The 17,366-nt window shown below is 35.2% G+C and overlaps 1 protein-coding gene across 1 annotated transcript; it reads left to right on the top strand.

Annotated features, from left to right (window-relative positions):
• Positions 1 to 766: 766 nt before the first annotated feature.
• LOC104524529 (gamma-aminobutyric acid receptor subunit alpha-6) lies at positions 767 to 15,368 on the top strand (the record flags this gene model as incomplete). Its single annotated transcript, XM_010167448.1, has 3 exons — positions 767 to 1,026; positions 11,815 to 12,072; positions 15,231 to 15,368. Coding segments are annotated over 3 exons (569 nt in total), but the record flags the coding sequence as incomplete, so codon positions are not given.
• Between the last annotated feature and the right edge of the window lie 1,998 nt (positions 15,369 to 17,366).

Below are 17,366 nucleotides of genomic sequence, written 5' to 3'. Positions count from 1 at the left end.
TATCAGGCAGCAGTGGGAAGTGTATTTCCTACATTATTAATGCGGTACACTCCAAAACAGAAAGAATCAATTAATGAGCTCACATGAAGAACACTTATGAGACCCATGAGCTACATGACCAAATTTGTTGTGTGAAAACAGCTCTAGAGAAGTAGCTTTTCTGTCCTTCCATATATGTAACTATGGGTGCTTTCAAATCAAGATATTGTTAGTGAATCTTAAAGAATGTATCTAGTGATTAAAGACAACTACACAGGGGTCCAAACTCTAATTACTGGAAATATTTGAATCATAGCCTGCCACTGATTTTAATGCAGAATTCGATTGATTCAGTGAGGGTTCTGTAAGCCATGATCTGTTTTGTGCAACAATAGGAGAAAGAGAGGATCACTGTTGGGAAATGACAGTATGTTGATGTAGATTTCTGCCAAACATTCCACTTAGTAAAGTACAATGTCTTTCATAGTTCGAGCCTGACTTTTGTTATACCCACATCTATCACAATTCTAATAAGCTGCGCCATGTAGTATGTAGTTACTTAACTTTCAGTCTGTTCAGTGTATTAGGGAGGCTTGTTTAGGGCTTTTAAGATGCTGAAGCCAGTATACATTAATTACTTAAGAATCAGTCTTGTTGGTTAGCTGGTACATAGGATGACATCTAAAATCAAAGAGGAGTTGAGGTTTTTTTTAATATATATGAATTTAAGAGTAGCAGAGTTGAAGCAAAAATCTAATGCCCCCATTTTTTTTCTCTTATTTTCAAGGAATCACTACAGTTCTAACAATGACCACTTTAAGCATCAGTGCACGCCATTCTTTGCCCAAGGTGTCCTATGCTACCGCCATGGATTGGTTCATAGCTGTGTGCTTTGCCTTTGTCTTCTCTGCACTTATTGAGTTTGCAGCTGTCAACTACTTTACCAATCTTCAGACTCAGAAAGCAATGAGGAAGGCAGCCAGGGCAGCAGCACTGGCAGCAGCACTATCAGCAGCAACTGTACCGGCAGAGGACGAGATTGTCTCGGTAATTGCTTGCTTTTCTGATAATAAGCATCATATAGGAAGAGGCAGCTGAAGTAGAGGAAGCAAAACAATATTTAAGTGATCCTAACCTGAAACAGATTATGCAACCAGATCATATCTATTTATCAAATACATTGTTCTTATTTCAGAAAATGAAAAGACTTCATTTATTCATACTGTTTGTTTAAATTTGAGATATGATTTACTACAGAGATGTTTATTTCGTAAGATATTTAAGGAAAGCCATTAGACTGTTACCCATAATACTTCGCTTGAGCAGTGCTGTAGGCAGTGTTGTCAGACAGCTGTGGTTCTCTCAGTAAGTCTGCAGACTTTGTAGAATGATCTACAATGGAATGAACATGTGCATTGGCCAGCTGATTATGGGATCACTGTGGTACACTGGTACATACCATAAGTGGGTCATCTGGAAGAAGATGAATTAGCCTTTACATAAACTTGGCATCTGTTGCTTTCATAAAAAAATCTGTGTTGGTGGAAGCTTGGGGAAAAAATGTAAAGATTAAGGATAGATTTTAGTACATGCGAAAGACAGGAAGCCTTTCTAGTATCAAAAATATTATGTCAGAATTGCTTGTAAATATTATTCCTTACGTTTCGTGCTAAGTAATGAATGCTGTCTCATGAATGCTGTTAATATATTTATCACTATAGCCCTCCTGTTTTAAAAAATCAGTTTTACTACCACCATATTTCCCATTCCTAGAGGAATAACAGAATTTGAATGACCTTTTGCACAACTGTTGAGTCTGTAGTTGAATAGGAAAGTCAATCTAAGAGTGGATATCAGGGCAACACCTTACCCAGCATATAGTAATTTTTTCAGATTTGCTTATAAACAGCAGTTAATGTTATAACATCTAGGTACATTCAAACTGTTAAATTAATAATTGATACATTCCATATAATAGCAAAACCAAAGCTCCACAGCATCTTGCTACTAGTCCTCATTGGAAATAATCAACAGATATTCTTCACTTCAACTGGGAAGCATTGTGCTTGGAAGCCATATTGTATTTTGCTTACAGTTTTATTAATATTGCAAAAAAAAAAAAAAGACATTATAAGATATAATAAAGAAATGCATTTTATTTTCACTAAACATATACATGCAAAAAGAAGCAAATCTTTATACATTTTAAGTCAGAACCACAGCTTTTTTGTTTGTTTTTTTAAACCATAGTTATATAAAGAAGATACAAAAGAAAGTAAAAAAGAAATTAAAAGGAGCTTTGAAGCAAATGCTCGCAGAATCTTGCACTAATTTTAAAGTGACAGCAGAAAGGCTGGCTTAGTTTTGGCAATATTTGCAGTGCTCATATCTACATTTATTTTAACTACTAAACTTTTATCATTATATTTAAACCTTATTAAAAAAAAAAAAAAAAAGATTAAAAGAGAGTATGCATTTTCCAATATTTAGGACATACTTCCCTCCTCCCCAATATCATGATATTTGACTGAGAAGTACCCTGGACTGAAGGAGCAGAACATTGCAACAGTAAAATAGTGTAAGATAAGAAAAATACTATTAAGAATGAAGGAACTTAAAAATGTAATAAAGCTTCATTTTTATTTTTGTAGACTTTTTTTTGAGGGCAGGCTATCAGAAAAAAAGTTAAGGAGATCACTTGGCTTTATGTAACATGAGGAAAATACTGAAAGCTGCTACATAATGAAGAGGAACAACAGCTCTGATATTTCATACACACACTTCCTTATTCAAGTTTGAGTTAATCATAGGGAGGTTTTCAAGAAGGAAAAGAAAAAAAGCTACCTTTTTCATTAAGTCCCTGCTGAGTGATCTGAAAACAGTTTGGCCTACTCTGCATGTGCTGCTGCTGGTGAATTCACAGCAGATGCTACAAAGCCACTGCCACCCCAACGTCCCAATCTCTAGAAGACAACTATTTTGAAAACAACCCTCTGCATATGCCCGGATATACTAGAAAATACTCCTGATGATTGTGGCTCCTCCAGTAATTTACATGGTGAGATTTACGTGGTCTCTGTATCATTGTAGACCAAGCTAAGCACAAACTATGAAACTGCTGTTGAACATATTTAAGAAAAATAAATTAAAAGATTTCAAGTTTCTTATCACGGGCTTCAGCCACATACAAGCACAGAGCCAAACTGAAGACACACCTTCGTCATTTTATAAACACAAGCAAAAAATAAGCATCTAGGAATAAAATAAACATTTAGGAAGCACACTGCAACCATTTCCTCAATAAAACTATTTACAACTAGCTAACAGCATACAGATTTAGAAGAGTAGTAGACCCCATAACACCAAGGTCCCAAGGTAAACTCAGTCTATAAAACAGCCCACAGTGTCTACAAAATTCTATAGTCCTGATCTTGCTCAAAGCTCATATTATCCAAGACAGTAATTTTACAAGCCCTGTAAGTCCACCACATTTTTCTCACAGGACCAGTTCTCAGTGAGAACCCACTTGTGCAGTAACAGAAAAAGCAAAATCAATGAGATCATAAAATGAAGTGTGCTTACAATTGAAGGAAAGATAACGTAGCCAAAATGGCTTCTTGAAGAATTAACTATTGGATGTAAATTCTTGAAGAATTAACTATTGGATGTAAAAGGTCCCATTCCAGAAAGGCATGCTGGGAAAAAGGAGTAATTACAGGATAACAGATTTTAAGAAGCTTTTTTCCCTCTTTTTTTCTTTTCTTTCTTTTTTTGTGTACTGAAAGTAAGGGTGAAAGAACTTTTCTATGTTGTTACGTAGATGGATGTAGTGCAGTCAGTGATGTAATTTCAGCTGAAACAGACCTCAACTAGATAATTTTAATGCTAACAGTGTAGTTAGCACAGGCTGATTGCGTGAGCATATGACCATTTCTTCAGGATTATCTTAATCTTGTTTAAGTAGGTTAACTGCATAATATGCAGTTTCTTTCTTATTGTAGATTTAGGAGCTGATTTCCAGCTTGTTGCCGCATACCCTCAACTTGTTTCATTTGTTTGCCTCTAAATTTTTTCATCACTTTTCCTTCCATATTTTTTTTTGTGTTGCTACAACGCTCAATTCTTATTCTTTACCCATTGCGTAATTTATCTTACCTCTCCTGCTCTTCTTTCTGCCTTTCTCCCCGTTTACTCCGCCTGTCTTCTTAAAATGTTTTCTAACTCACTAGAAAAAAAAAATCTATTAGAATCCATGTCTTATACATTAAAATGCTTTTAACTGTCTATTTGATTAAAAAAAAAATAAAAAAAATTTCCCCTTCTTTCCTACCCTGGGCTTTGGTACCTTGTCTATTCTAAACTGTAATATTTTTTTTTTAAATTTCTTTTTGCTCTTTTAGGTAGGATAGTAAAGTTTTTAATCCACTTGTAATGGTAGCATTTTTACTTGTGATTTTTAAGTGCTTGAAAGTTATCAGAATTTTAGCTATATGGAAGGGCAAGTACTCTGCTACCGGTAGGAGCATTAAGAGTGACAACATAGACTATGTTTTTAATAATCTATTATCTTAAATTGTCTGAAGAGTGGTCAAAGAACATTGTGGTGGGAATAACCTTAGGCTATCTGAACTGATACTTGCTGTACGACAGGAGACCCATTCTCCTGCTTGGCATAAAAGAAGCCCAGGGAGACAGTTTTGATATAAATGAAAATTCAAGAGAATTATAAAACAGCCAGTTAGAAACTTTTGCTGCTTAAGTAGGGGTCTAAACTCATCAAGATAAACTTATTTACAGAATATAGTCAGGTTTTTTTATTCCCAATTAACTGTTTCCTGAAAAAAAAAAAAAAAAATTCAAAATCCTATCACAAAGCCTCCTTCCCCCTTCAGTCTAGTTAATTTTATTTAAAATCTTTCTTTATTCAAATGAACAAAACTTTTTCTCATGGATTTTTATAATGTAGCCAAAAAACCTGTACACTCATAAAAGAAAGAAGAAAATTTGGCAGAAAACCAGATTCTGCTCTGTTGTACTAATGAAAGTAGGAGAAACTCTACTCAAGTCACTGGACTACACTGGTTTCAGTAAGAGGGACAGTGGTCCAACCATGTGCTCAGTTGGCTGATGACAGCCCAGCATGCCTGTTCTGGTTCCAGGAAAGCCACTCTGTTTACCTCAGTTAACTGACAGCAGAATTTGGCTCGCTCTCTTTGTCAGCTGCAGGCAATCCCTGTGTGAAATACAAAACTATGGGTGTTCCACTCCAAAATATGATGGCAACAAGCTGAGTAGTCATCTGGACCCTGACAGAAACCTGGTTTTATTCATATGGTGACCAAGCTTGTTCTAGCATGTCAAAATGAAACGTTATATATATATACATATATATATATATAAATATTATGGCATTTAGCTTTTTAATCCATTTAAAATGTGTGTGTTCTATATCAATCATACTGTTCCATCATATGGCTTCCTTTACCCAGGAATATCCCAATACTGGAAGCTGAAGGAGAAGGGCAACTGGTGGTGGTGACTGCAGTGTACCATTTGAAGTAATGCTCTGCGAGATGGTCAGGGAGTACGCACTATGGATCAAAACACATCCTTTCCATGTGAAAGACTACATGTAAAAGACAAAAGATTGTTATAGGGTGGTAGCTTGATTACAGTTATGTTCTAAAATATCTGTTGTTTTAACAGAAAACAGCACAGAGCAGTGAAATGCTGCTGGGAGAGCTACCTTCTCTCTACAAATAGCCCTGTCCCTGTGTTTCAAAATAACATGGCTTGGGCAGAAAAGGATTCTCGTTCTCTTTAACAACCAACTGCAGAGCAGCCGTATGTCACTTAAGTATAGAGGATTTAGTTTTCTATAATTACAGCAGAATATATTGAGTATGTTTAATTAGAGTATCCTGTTGTAACTGAAAAGAGAGCACTTCTGTTCGGATTATCAACAGCCCTTTATGAGATCATCTTAGAAACAGCTATATGCATTAAAGTCTTGACTGAGAGCATGGCACTTTCAGTTGAATTAGGGAGACCTTTGTGCTCCTCCACAATTGCAGATTATCAAGTAGACTATTAAAAACAAACAACAACTTTCTATTATATTGACTTTTTGTCACCCCAACAAGGAAAGTAGATGCTGATTACTTGGTTCTGCCAGAGTTAAATATTTGTCTGATTGACAAAGCCGATGCAGGGCAGTAAGGAAAGTTTAGAAGTAGCTGATATCATACACCAAAATAGAAAAATTCAAGATGAATTGGATTTAGACATTTTTCTGTTCAACATTGAAATCTAATCCCAGTACCTTTTTTACAGGGGAGGCAGTGAGAACAAAAAAAAGTTAATTAAATTATAGGAAAAAAACCCCAAACAAACCTCTCTAGTGCTGTTTCTGCAACTCTGTCTCATTGAGACACTCAAAGAAGTAGTTTCTATATGCTGCAGAAATTTAGCAAAGTAAATGTAGAGACAGGGATTGCTCTGGACTGACACTGATAAGTTTAAGAGCCAAATGTGACTTTGAACATTTAAATCCTTTTAGCATAAACACATATTTTGACAGAGGCTTTGTACTAATTATGTGATTTTTCTGATATGCTATGTATAAATGTTAGGAAGACACTCTACAACAGCACAGCACATTCACATTGAAAAGAGAATGACTAGTGTTCCAGACTCTGCTCTCCTTAGTGCTTACCTGTTTTATATGACAGCAATTTTAATACAATGGGCACAGTATATTTTTTGAAGTTATATTTTCTGTGTCTAATAGCTCTTTAGATTTTCCATCCAAAGTAAACCAGCTTTGAGGTAATAAGGCAACAGCCTCTGCCCCTAGCCACCTTCACCTGATGGTTAGGCTATATTTTGAGTGGTGAATTTCAATCCCTGAAGGTTAAGAAAGAATAACCATGGCTTTCCCATGCTCCAAGTGAGTAATTTAACCCAAGTGATTTAACCCTTTACTAGGGTAAAGCATGAAGAAAAAATTGCATGTTATTTCTCATAATATTTCTAGGAAAGGAAACTTAGAATTCCTAAAGAGATGCCTAAAGCCAGGTCTGTTAATGACTTCTAATATATATTCAGCTTTTAATTATGCAAGATACTGTTTATAGATGTTTACAATACACATTTTTTTAAATCAGATCCCACAGAGAAGATATGCAAAGAAATGTCTAAATTATAGGTTATAATGAATCTCTGGTATGAGATGGATACTTAAACTGCACAGGACTGTAAAGATTGAAGTACCTTAGTGCACGCCCAAAAGGATCTCACATAATGTGGTAAACTTTCCTGCTGCAAGGTGCTGCATATGGATTGATCAGTAGTTAAACAGAGTTTTTACAGATCATGTTCCTCACAGAAGGTAGGGGCTAAACTATGCTTAACTCCCTCTTTGGGAGCTAAGTCACTGGCACATGATTTTATGTGTATAGTATGAATGGTTGAAGTTACTTAAACTGTATTTACTAATGAGAAGGGCAGGGAAAAAAGAATGTTATCTGTTTAATTTAGTATTCTGCCTTGTACAGACATCGAGTTTTGGTCCTAGTTATTTTTTGGTTTTGGGGGGCTTTTTTGTGTGTTTTGTGATGTCAGCAAAGTTCAATATCCTTGATCCAGTAAATTATAAAGAAAAAGAGGAATAACACATTTTTTGTTTAAGCTTTTAGAGTTTATTCTCACGAATCTCCTTTTACTGCATTGCCCACAGGAAAGAGACATAATTGAGTAAAAGAAAGATAAGTAAGCACATGCAGATATTAATTTGTTTAAAGTTAGCCAGTATCTGAATGTATAGATAAGTTACTCATGTTACTGCTAGGTCATAAACTAAACTGATAGCAAGAATATGTGTTTGCAGTACAAAGGAACAGGGAACAGTAGAGAATTTTACAAATATGAATTACAGAAATCTCTTGAGGAAAAGAAACATAAGAACAAAGTACATTCATAAATCACAGTTAGCATCCATATAAAAAAGCAGACAAAGAATTCAGTTTACTCCAAGGTTATATATGGTGTATTTTTTTTAAATGTGGAAGCGAAGCGATTTGCTGAGAGCCTCCTGAGATATTCTGAGCATAAGCAAATTCTACCAATATTGATGAGAGTTGTGAGAAAGCAGCACCTTTATAGACAAGATGAAACTGTTTTGTGAGCTTTCTAGGGGATCAGATAGCTGAGCTGCAAAAACTTAATAGAAGCTAGACTATACCTTATTAGCCCATATACATACCAGTCTTTGTCTAGTGCAGTCTTATGGTATCTCCATTACAAAGTGATCTTGTAATCTGTTCTGTGTCACTGGGTAGTTATACCTAGTGACAAGTTTAATTGCCTGATGGGAATAATATTCCACATGAGTGCAAGAGTACTCCTCTGAAACAGGATTTAGTAACTTAACAAAATTAATTATTTCATGATGACACAGTGTGGCATGCCTCAGGCTTCTTCTTGTTGCTCTTGCTACTAGTAAAACAACCCTTACTATTTGAGTGATTGGCTGTGTGAACTATGCAAAATGGGCTGTTCATTCCTGTTTTCTCTCTGTGTTTTGCTAAAGTTTCATGATGTCTTTGTAGGTAATATTTGTCAAAAGGAAGAGTTAAATCTAAATATAGTAGACAAATTACTGTAACTGCTATTCAGAACTCAACTGCAATAAGAAACTTTATTGTTTCCTCTTGCCGCCTCCTCTTGGTTTAGCAGTGAATTCCAATGAAAAATAAGAGCTGTGGTTCTAGGGCAGCAAGTCTGTTCTACAGTCAGCTGCTACACTGAGAAACATCTTCATTACACATCTGAGATAAATTTGGACTTGAATTCCATATTCTGGGTAGTGGTAATGAAGAAAATAGTCTTGACCCTGACTTGTGGGATGGCACATGAGGGTGTTAAAGACAGTGTAAAGAACTACTCAGGGACTTTTAAAATTATTTATATCAGCTCTAAACCATCTTCTCAGCAGGTGAAAAGCATGACAAAAGTCTGCAGCTTTACTGAGACACTAAAAGGCACTGGTTCTTCCTGAATATTAGATAGGCTAATTTAGGTAACAAGAAGTTATTAATATCACTCCATTGATAAAAATGGTCCTAAACTGACCCCAGAGTAGGAGCATAATGAAGTTAGTATGCTCCCCAAGTTCTGAGGATACACACTGACTTCAGATCTTCCTGTCTCCAACTTGAGATGAAATCCCATTGAGATAATCCTCCTTCTATAGGAATGAGATTTAATAAATATTATAAATAAAATAATGACCAGGATTACACTTTTCCAAGTGCCTATTCAGATGATCGCAATGATTTTACTACCACTACATGCTAAATATGTTCAGTACTGAACATAATCCACAGACCATATGTTTCATCTGCTCTGTCTACTGTTAACTCCATCACTTCAGTACGATAACTCCCGATTCATGCTTGAATGATCCAAAGCAGAATTTGACCCACCTTATACCAGAATATTGCAGATAAAAAGGGTTAAGATTTACCTTAGCACTTAGATTTTTAGGAACCACTCATTCTCCACAAAAGGTCAAGCTATCTTGCAGTAAAGCAAAAAACAAGCTACCTTTCGACTTCTAAAGTTAGGTCCAAAGCAGGGCACACAAGCAAAACAGAATAGCAAATTGAATGAAAGCAGTAGCTCAGGCTCTGTTAGTCAGTCTGTTTATATAGTGGGATTATTATTATGATTAGTGCAAGTGGACATGGATAACCCTCTTTCTGTTTCTGAAACACATCCGCAGATCATCCTCCATTTAAATCTGTCTGTTGCTTGCTGTGTTACTGGAAAATACAAAAACAAGCATCTGTGTTCCAGATAGGCACAGCCCCAGAATATAAATGCCATTTAATATCCAGTCAAAACGTGACACTAATGTGTAGGTGGCAAAGTGGAAGTAGGGATATGGAAATAATGGGATGCGGGGGAAGAAAAAGTTAATAGGTAAAAGAGATATATACAGAAAAAGCACTTTTTTTTTTCTTTTTTTTTTTTTTTTTCCCCAAACAAGATGTTGCTCTCTCCACCTTTTACTTAGACTAAAATCAGCTGAGAGGAATCCATCTCTCCCTAATTTCAGTTGGATACCAGTCTGTTCATCCATGAGAAGAACTTGGCATCATGTTGTAGCAATGTCACTTGTTCTGATACTTTGGCAGTACTTTGTCACTACATCACTCCCAAGGCATGACTTTGGAAATTGCATATCTAACAGAATTTTGCTACCTTAAAACCATTCAAATCATACTATTCCATTTTACAATAGATACATATGCTGTTGTATTGTCAGTTATTTATGTTGTCTAAGACTTCCCTCATTAGCTTCAGTCATTCAGCCATCTAATTCTGCTGACCAAAAAGGCTGCTTTTTTTTAACCCAAGAATAGCTGCATATGTTGTGCAATTTTGCTGCACAAAATTTTTCATCAATAATCTGCGAGTTTTGCAGTCCTTTATTGATGCAGACTTAGACTCAAGCTCAACCAAAATGCTGTTTGTTAACATTGCTTGTTAGAGTCTTAAGGTATTTCTTTTGCTCCCTATTAACAGAAAAATTGAGTACTTAAAACAGTAAAAAACCAACTTGACACTCTAGCATTCTTCTGTATTTTCTAAGCCATCAGACGAATCTTACAGCTGCTGCCATGCGTCCACATTTAGTAATGGGAATCCTGGGTAGTGGCAGTAGCAGCAAGGTTTTTGAAAATTTCTTCCCATTTGATACAACTGTGGAAGTAGGTAAGTGATATCCCTTACAGCAGGCTAAGAGCATGTGGTAAGTCCTATCCCTAAGCCATTTCTGCAGGGAAGAAATCTATTACTTCTACTCTTGTAAAAGTAAAAAATGGCAACTTGGCCACAAATAAAACAGATGTACATAATGAATATACACGTCAGCCTAGCAAATAAGAGGTGAAATCTAAAGGTCTTTGAGGTCTGGCTAAATTTTTAAGTTTTCATACAGCTTTCTGAAGAGTAATTGGACCTGGCTATGAATATTGCACAAAATACAGGAATAATTTGGTTTCATTTTACCATAAATGAAAATTAAAATAGTCCCACTACAGTTAGAATGAATATTTGCCTTCATGTGTATGTATGAAACTGCTGTGGGAGCCATAAGATATATCTGAAAATGAATTTTCATCATCAAATGAACTTTCATCCTACAGGACTATTTAACATTCATGTCTTCAGCACCTGTAAAGTTAGTCCATTTCCTTTTGTGCAGCAGTTTTCTAGTTAATCAGTAGCTAGTTGGGGAACTAATAACAGTGTGACAGCTTGACTCCATTCAGGTAGTGTTTACCAAAACTCATCAATGGGCTCACACAGTGAAGACTGCACATGAGCCAGCCCATACGTGCTATTTTGTTTAAACTTGATTCATATCTACGTAAACTTCGGTCATACCAATAGATTCCAATTTAGATACATCGTTACCTTTTTTCTTTTCCTTTGAGCTCCATCTTTTCTTTTTCCTTCTTATAGCTTCCTTTATTACCAGGTTAAAAATATGGAAACATATATTCTTTTGTGTTTTCACAGCAAAGCTTTAGGCCGCAAATGTACGGTTGCATTATAGTTGCATTATTTTTTGTGATTTCCTTAGGTTTCTCTATAGCAGAGAAGCAGCAATAAAATCAGAAAGTTGAGTAGAAAGGTAGAGAGTAGCCTAATGATCACAAAACCTACGACTCTATCCAAAAATCACCCTTTTTAAAATTTCTCCTTTTTCTTTTTTCTTTCTCCTTTTTTCTTTCTCCTTTTTCCTTTTTCTTTTTTCTTCTGCAGCATTCTGACTCCAACTGTAACCTGAAGAAGCGAGTAAACTCCATAATGTCACAGACAGATCAGTCTCCTGAAGCCAGCATGAGATCAAATAGTGCATCCCAGTGTCGACCAGTGTCTGTTCCTCCACCAGTCCCACCACCACCACCTATTGGAGGCACAAGTAAAATAGACCAGTATTCTAGGATCCTCTTTCCAGTGGCATTTGCAGGATTCAACCTCGTATACTGGGTTGTTTATCTTTCAAAAGACACTATGGAAGTGAGTAGTAGAATTTCTGAATACTTCTTTATAATATATGTTTACTTGACCTATATTATTTTAATTGTTCCTTTACTTTTGCAAGTCCAGTTAATCAATCCTTTCTGAGGAAAGTTACTGGTAATAGCTTTCTCTAAAAAATCAGCTGTGGCTGCCAGTAGTAGTAGTACAATGCAGAAAGGCTATTTGAAGATGAGAAATGTAAACACTTATCTCTCTGCCATGTAGCACTGAGCAGAACACATTGTATAAGACAACATATGATGACATTCTCAACAAACAAACTAATCTTAAATCTTGCATTTCTTAATCTTCCTATCTGCAGTAAGGAATGGTAGAATTATCTGTTGAAGCAATGCATTCAAGGAGATAGAACTTTAATATCTCCTAAGGTTTGCTCAGTGATGTAATAAGATAACAGTCTCCCCAAAATTTTCTTATTCATTCTAAACATTTATCCATAGTGTGAAGAATTAACATCTGCAATATACAGTTTGTGAATCGAGAGTCCCTGTTTTTACACATTTTAACACTGATTTTTCCAGTTTCTTCATATAGCTGAACTGTTTTATGCCAATAAAGCTGCTAAATTTTTTGCTTAAGTTTGTTTGAATCAGGCAGAGTGATTATGTCTTTAGATATCCATGAGGGAGGTCCAGAAGAGATGTGTGCCCTGCAAATTGAGCATGTCTAGAATAATCAGTCAATGATTAGCTTATATTTTTCAAGCAGTCATTAAACTTTAAGTCTTTAATGCTTTAATTCTCTAATTTTTCCCTTTTGCCTAAATACAGCTAATGGTGTCCTGTTTCCTTGGTAAAAAATATATTCATTTGCCTCCTTGCCATAGAGTTTTTGAATCTCACTGTATCTTGCAGTCAATATGATTGCTACATTTAGCTTTATTTAGGACAGCTAGAGAGATAATGATGGTATTTAGATAGTACTGAATGCACAAAGTCCCTACATCAATAAACAGAGGCTGACAATCTGGTATGAGTGGTGAGCAGTTTGTACCTTTATTTCCTAGATTAGAGGTAAAGCAGGCCAAGGGAAATTTCGTGGACAGCCAAGAGATGTTGCAGTTCAAAGTAACGAGACAGTGCTGCTCAGCTGATTCGTGGCACCTTGCCTCTGCTTGAAGCAGAGGCTACTAGCCTCTAATTTTGCTGATTTTTGCTACTAGTATGATCAGGGAAAATGCTGTCTCTCAGAGATGGAGTGTGATGCCAAGCAGCTTATATGAAGCCAAGAGAGCAGGAAGATAGGAGGCACTATCTCTTACAAATGTTTCTGCAGATGTCTCTCTCAAGAGGTCACAGCTGCTAACTCCTGGCCTCTCAAAATCTGCCCAATGCTAAATTTAGCATTTGTGCCAGAGTTACTGATCCTGTTATTAAAATATTGACTATGTATGCAAATTACTTATCTCAATCAGAGAAGGGAAGTATCAAAAAAGCTCATGTATAATCATTACAGCTTCTGTTTAGAGGCCAGTTTGTGTAGCTTGCCCTAACTCTAGTATTTTTATTCAACCATTCACATTTTGGATCTAGAAATATTTGGAAAATAGTTGCCATTTCCCTTGGTAGTAATGAAATATTTACACGGAACCTTGTATATTAATAGTTACATTAGAACTAGGCTTTTAATATACTTCTGAAGTCTAGGACATAGTGCTGAGTATAAATATTTTTAAAATGCCACTTTTGCCAGCTCACAAACCCACTCACAAACTCATAAATTCTGTTCTGTAGTAGCCTTATAGAATGACAGAAATCCAGCAGCAAGGTTTAGAAAACAGAACAGTATTGACAGCTGGGGTGTTTCAATGATGAAGAATGTAAACAATTATGTAAAATGTCGATCAAGCTCTTCTTCATAAATTACATTTTCCTCTTTGTGTACTCAGTTGTAACTAATAATGATTGTGATATACATTGCTAGTTATCTAATTCAATATGTTGTATCACTTTACGAGTTGTTACTGTCAAGGAAAACCAGAATTGGTTTTGCTTTAAAAATATATTAAAAATGTGTGAGTTTTTCCACTGAAGCAGAAGAGATACAAAAGTTAGGTGAGCAAAACCTGGCATGCTTCAAGACCAGTTCAATTCAATCACAGGCTCAAGCCCAAAAGATTAAATATTGGTACAGTACTACTCAGTTAAGAGATATAATTTCATTTAAAAAGTGCATTTTGTGTAGTGTTTCAGGTATACTAGCTTTTCTTCTTTAAGTTAATTCTTTGAGTTCATTTGTCTTTAGTTTAAAAAACAAAATTTAAAAAAAGATCTAATAATTTCATTGAAATAACCAAAATTCCTGTGCACAAGTTCTTGTAGTGCACCTTTCTAGGATTTTGATTGGTATAGTTTGGAGGGCAGAACATCATTCACCTAAGTCTGTTATTGTGGAGATTCCTAAACAGCTACCTACTGTCTTTGGACAGTACTTAGTCTACCTTTGCCATATCATTCACAGTGCATACGCTGTTCTCACATCTTCTTACACATCTTCTTTCTAAAGTAACCTGTCTTAACTTTTATATGTAATGTTATATTAGAGTTTTTAATGTAATGAAACACAGAATGATGGAGTGAATCAAACTAAAGAAAAATGTGATGTTAAAGTTTAAACTGCTGAAAAACAAGCAAAGGCCAACTTTTATGTTTGGGAGCAGAGGAAGGTACAAAGTCACTGCATTTACTAAATATACTGAGTCCTGGATATTATTTGGACACAGAGAAAATACTATCATGGCAGAAAAAGAGTTACATAACAGGTTGAAGGAGGAGATGAGATGCTAATGATGCATGGGTCAAGTGGGAAGAAACACAGAGAAAGAAACAAGAACTGGAAAAGTATTTCGCTTCAGTATATTAGTATTAATAAAGATTGCACTGCATATTGTTACATCATGTTTCAGTTTAAACACTGGAAAAATATAGTTCAGAAAAAAAAACAGTCATTGTCATACACACTTACAATTGAGCTTTGACAATCCAGGTAATGAAGATCACATTCTAAGAAGATTCTCCCTTGTAATGCACTTCTATTTTAAGTCTGCTGAGGCAATTAGAAATCAGGTGGTTTTGTTGGTTAACTTTGTTGTTAACAACCTATGGCTTAAAGTTCTCTCTAAACTTTTCTTTCAGTTTTTTGAACCTACTGCAATGCATCTTCCAAATGACCTTCAGTCCAACTGAAGAACAGTTCGAGGTTTCAAAGAAATCACTGAAGGTCATGTAGGTTTGAAGGAACTTCAAAGGATTTGTCTATCCACAAGTGCTCTCAATTTTCAAACAGGGAATATTTATACTGGACATCACCTGGAAAAAAACTCTGGACAAACAAAAAAGATAGAAAATGCACAGGGTTCTAACAATACTTTCTTAATATTTCTTACATTGATTCTACTATAAATGATCTTGTTGAATTATTTTGTTGAATTGTCAAAGAAAAGAATGTGCATTTGTTCTAATTCTGTTATAAACAACTGAATGTTTACATGATATAAAACATCAATAACAGGATTTTTTTTTTTTAAATGCAATAAGGATTGCTAAAATAAGCCTGATTCTATAACTTAGCATGATTTCAGTGAAAGATTTCAGTGAAAGGGTAGGAGCTGCACTGATTTGCAGCACTTAAAATTGACCCAAAATAGTGTTACAAAATCCCATGAAAGAGAGTGCAAACCCATAAACTTTTCATAGAAAAGATGAATGATGAATTCTGATTTTCTTTAATTTCATTTTCATCTCCTTTAATTTGAGATAATATTTACGAAGAACAAGATATAAGAAAAAAAGGAAATAGAAGCCGTGTACTTTAGCTGGTTAGTTAAGATACTGTAACTTTTTTTATTGAGACTGACCATGGAAGTACAACCAGACTAATAACAAGCTATTTCTGGGCAGGATCTAGAAGCGCAGGACTGAGATGTCAGAGAGTTTTCAAGGTCTAAAGCTGAATAGACAAAAAGATGCAGCCACCCACTGAGCTAAATGCAAGCCTTCAGCTGCAGGAAACTTCCTAGAAGCAAGTCTTGAAAGCTATTTAAAGAACAAGCTGCATTGTATCAGCTGATGCTACTAAACTGTAGCAAAATTCCCTAAAAAAAACTGTAGAGGCAAAGTACAGAGTACAAAGCGTATTCAGAGTTTAAAAGGTAATAATATTTTAATTTATTTGTCATTCTCAAAGAGTCACAGGATTTCTTTCTCATATTTCATAGTCATCTATTATTTTATTTGCATGTTATCTCCATAATCCTTCTTAAGAATGTGATTAGGAAAGCAATGCCTAATCAAATCAAAGCCAAACCAAATTTGTTGCAGGTGTAATGGACACTGGTCGGAGTCAAAAGCACACAAAGTTTTACATACAGCCAAGTAAAAATTAAGGATTCCTCTCTTTAAATTATTTTTAGTGCATTAAAATTAAATTACTTGTAATTTAATTAAAATTAAATTACATGTAATGCTGCATTGACACAGGAAATTCAGGGTCTTTTGCTTTGTCTAAACAAACATCTTTAGTAATTGTGAGAAAATATTTTGGGGCTGACTAATTGACTCCAGTCAACTGCTTTATTGGCACTGTAACAATTTTAACTACCTGATGAGCTAGCTCCAGCTGTTTTCCTCCTCCTCTTATAGCTTTTACTAGTGTGGTAGCTGGACTGAACATGTGAGATCACTTTTTGTACTCCCTATTCTTTAGCCCTGAAGAGCCCAGATGGGGACAATTTAAGTAGACTCAAGTCAATAATAACTATTGTTTGCACAGAGATGTCACGTTTGCAGTTTGTTTCTTCTGACTGGTCACAGGCTGGCACACTTGGATGTATTTATAAGTGCAATGAATTATTTCTTCATTTTTGCTTTGAAACTAAAATTGTGATAATTTTTCCCATTTTCAGCCTTTATATACTTTTTTTTTTTTTTCAAAATTAAAATATGGACACCAGGCAAGTATTGTATAATTTGTAAATACATCTTATTTTGCAAAAAGCAAATTTTGCTGTAGCAACCCAGAGGTTATTTTTCAGTAGAATTATATTCATTCTTGCTTCACTGACTGATTTTCTATTTTGAGTACATTAATATTTGTAAGAGTTTTCAAAGTACTTTAAAATTGATTTATACACAAAATGAAAATGTTAAAAGCTATGGAAAAACAAGTGACACTGAAGAAGCTACATTTTGTATCTGATCTTTGTCTAAAAGAGATCTAAATATAAATTTTACAGCAGATGCAAATAGTCACTATTTCCTTGGAGTGTAGTA

The sequence above is a fragment of the Antrostomus carolinensis genome, unplaced genomic scaffold, assembly GCF_000700745.2.
Source record: "Antrostomus carolinensis isolate BGI_N321 unplaced genomic scaffold, ASM70074v2 scaffold51674, whole genome shotgun sequence".
NCBI classification, from domain to species: Eukaryota; Metazoa; Chordata; class Aves; order Caprimulgiformes; family Caprimulgidae; genus Antrostomus; species Antrostomus carolinensis.
The sequence above is the reverse complement of the archived record's forward strand: the minus strand, read 5'-3'. Positions and strand labels throughout refer to the sequence as shown.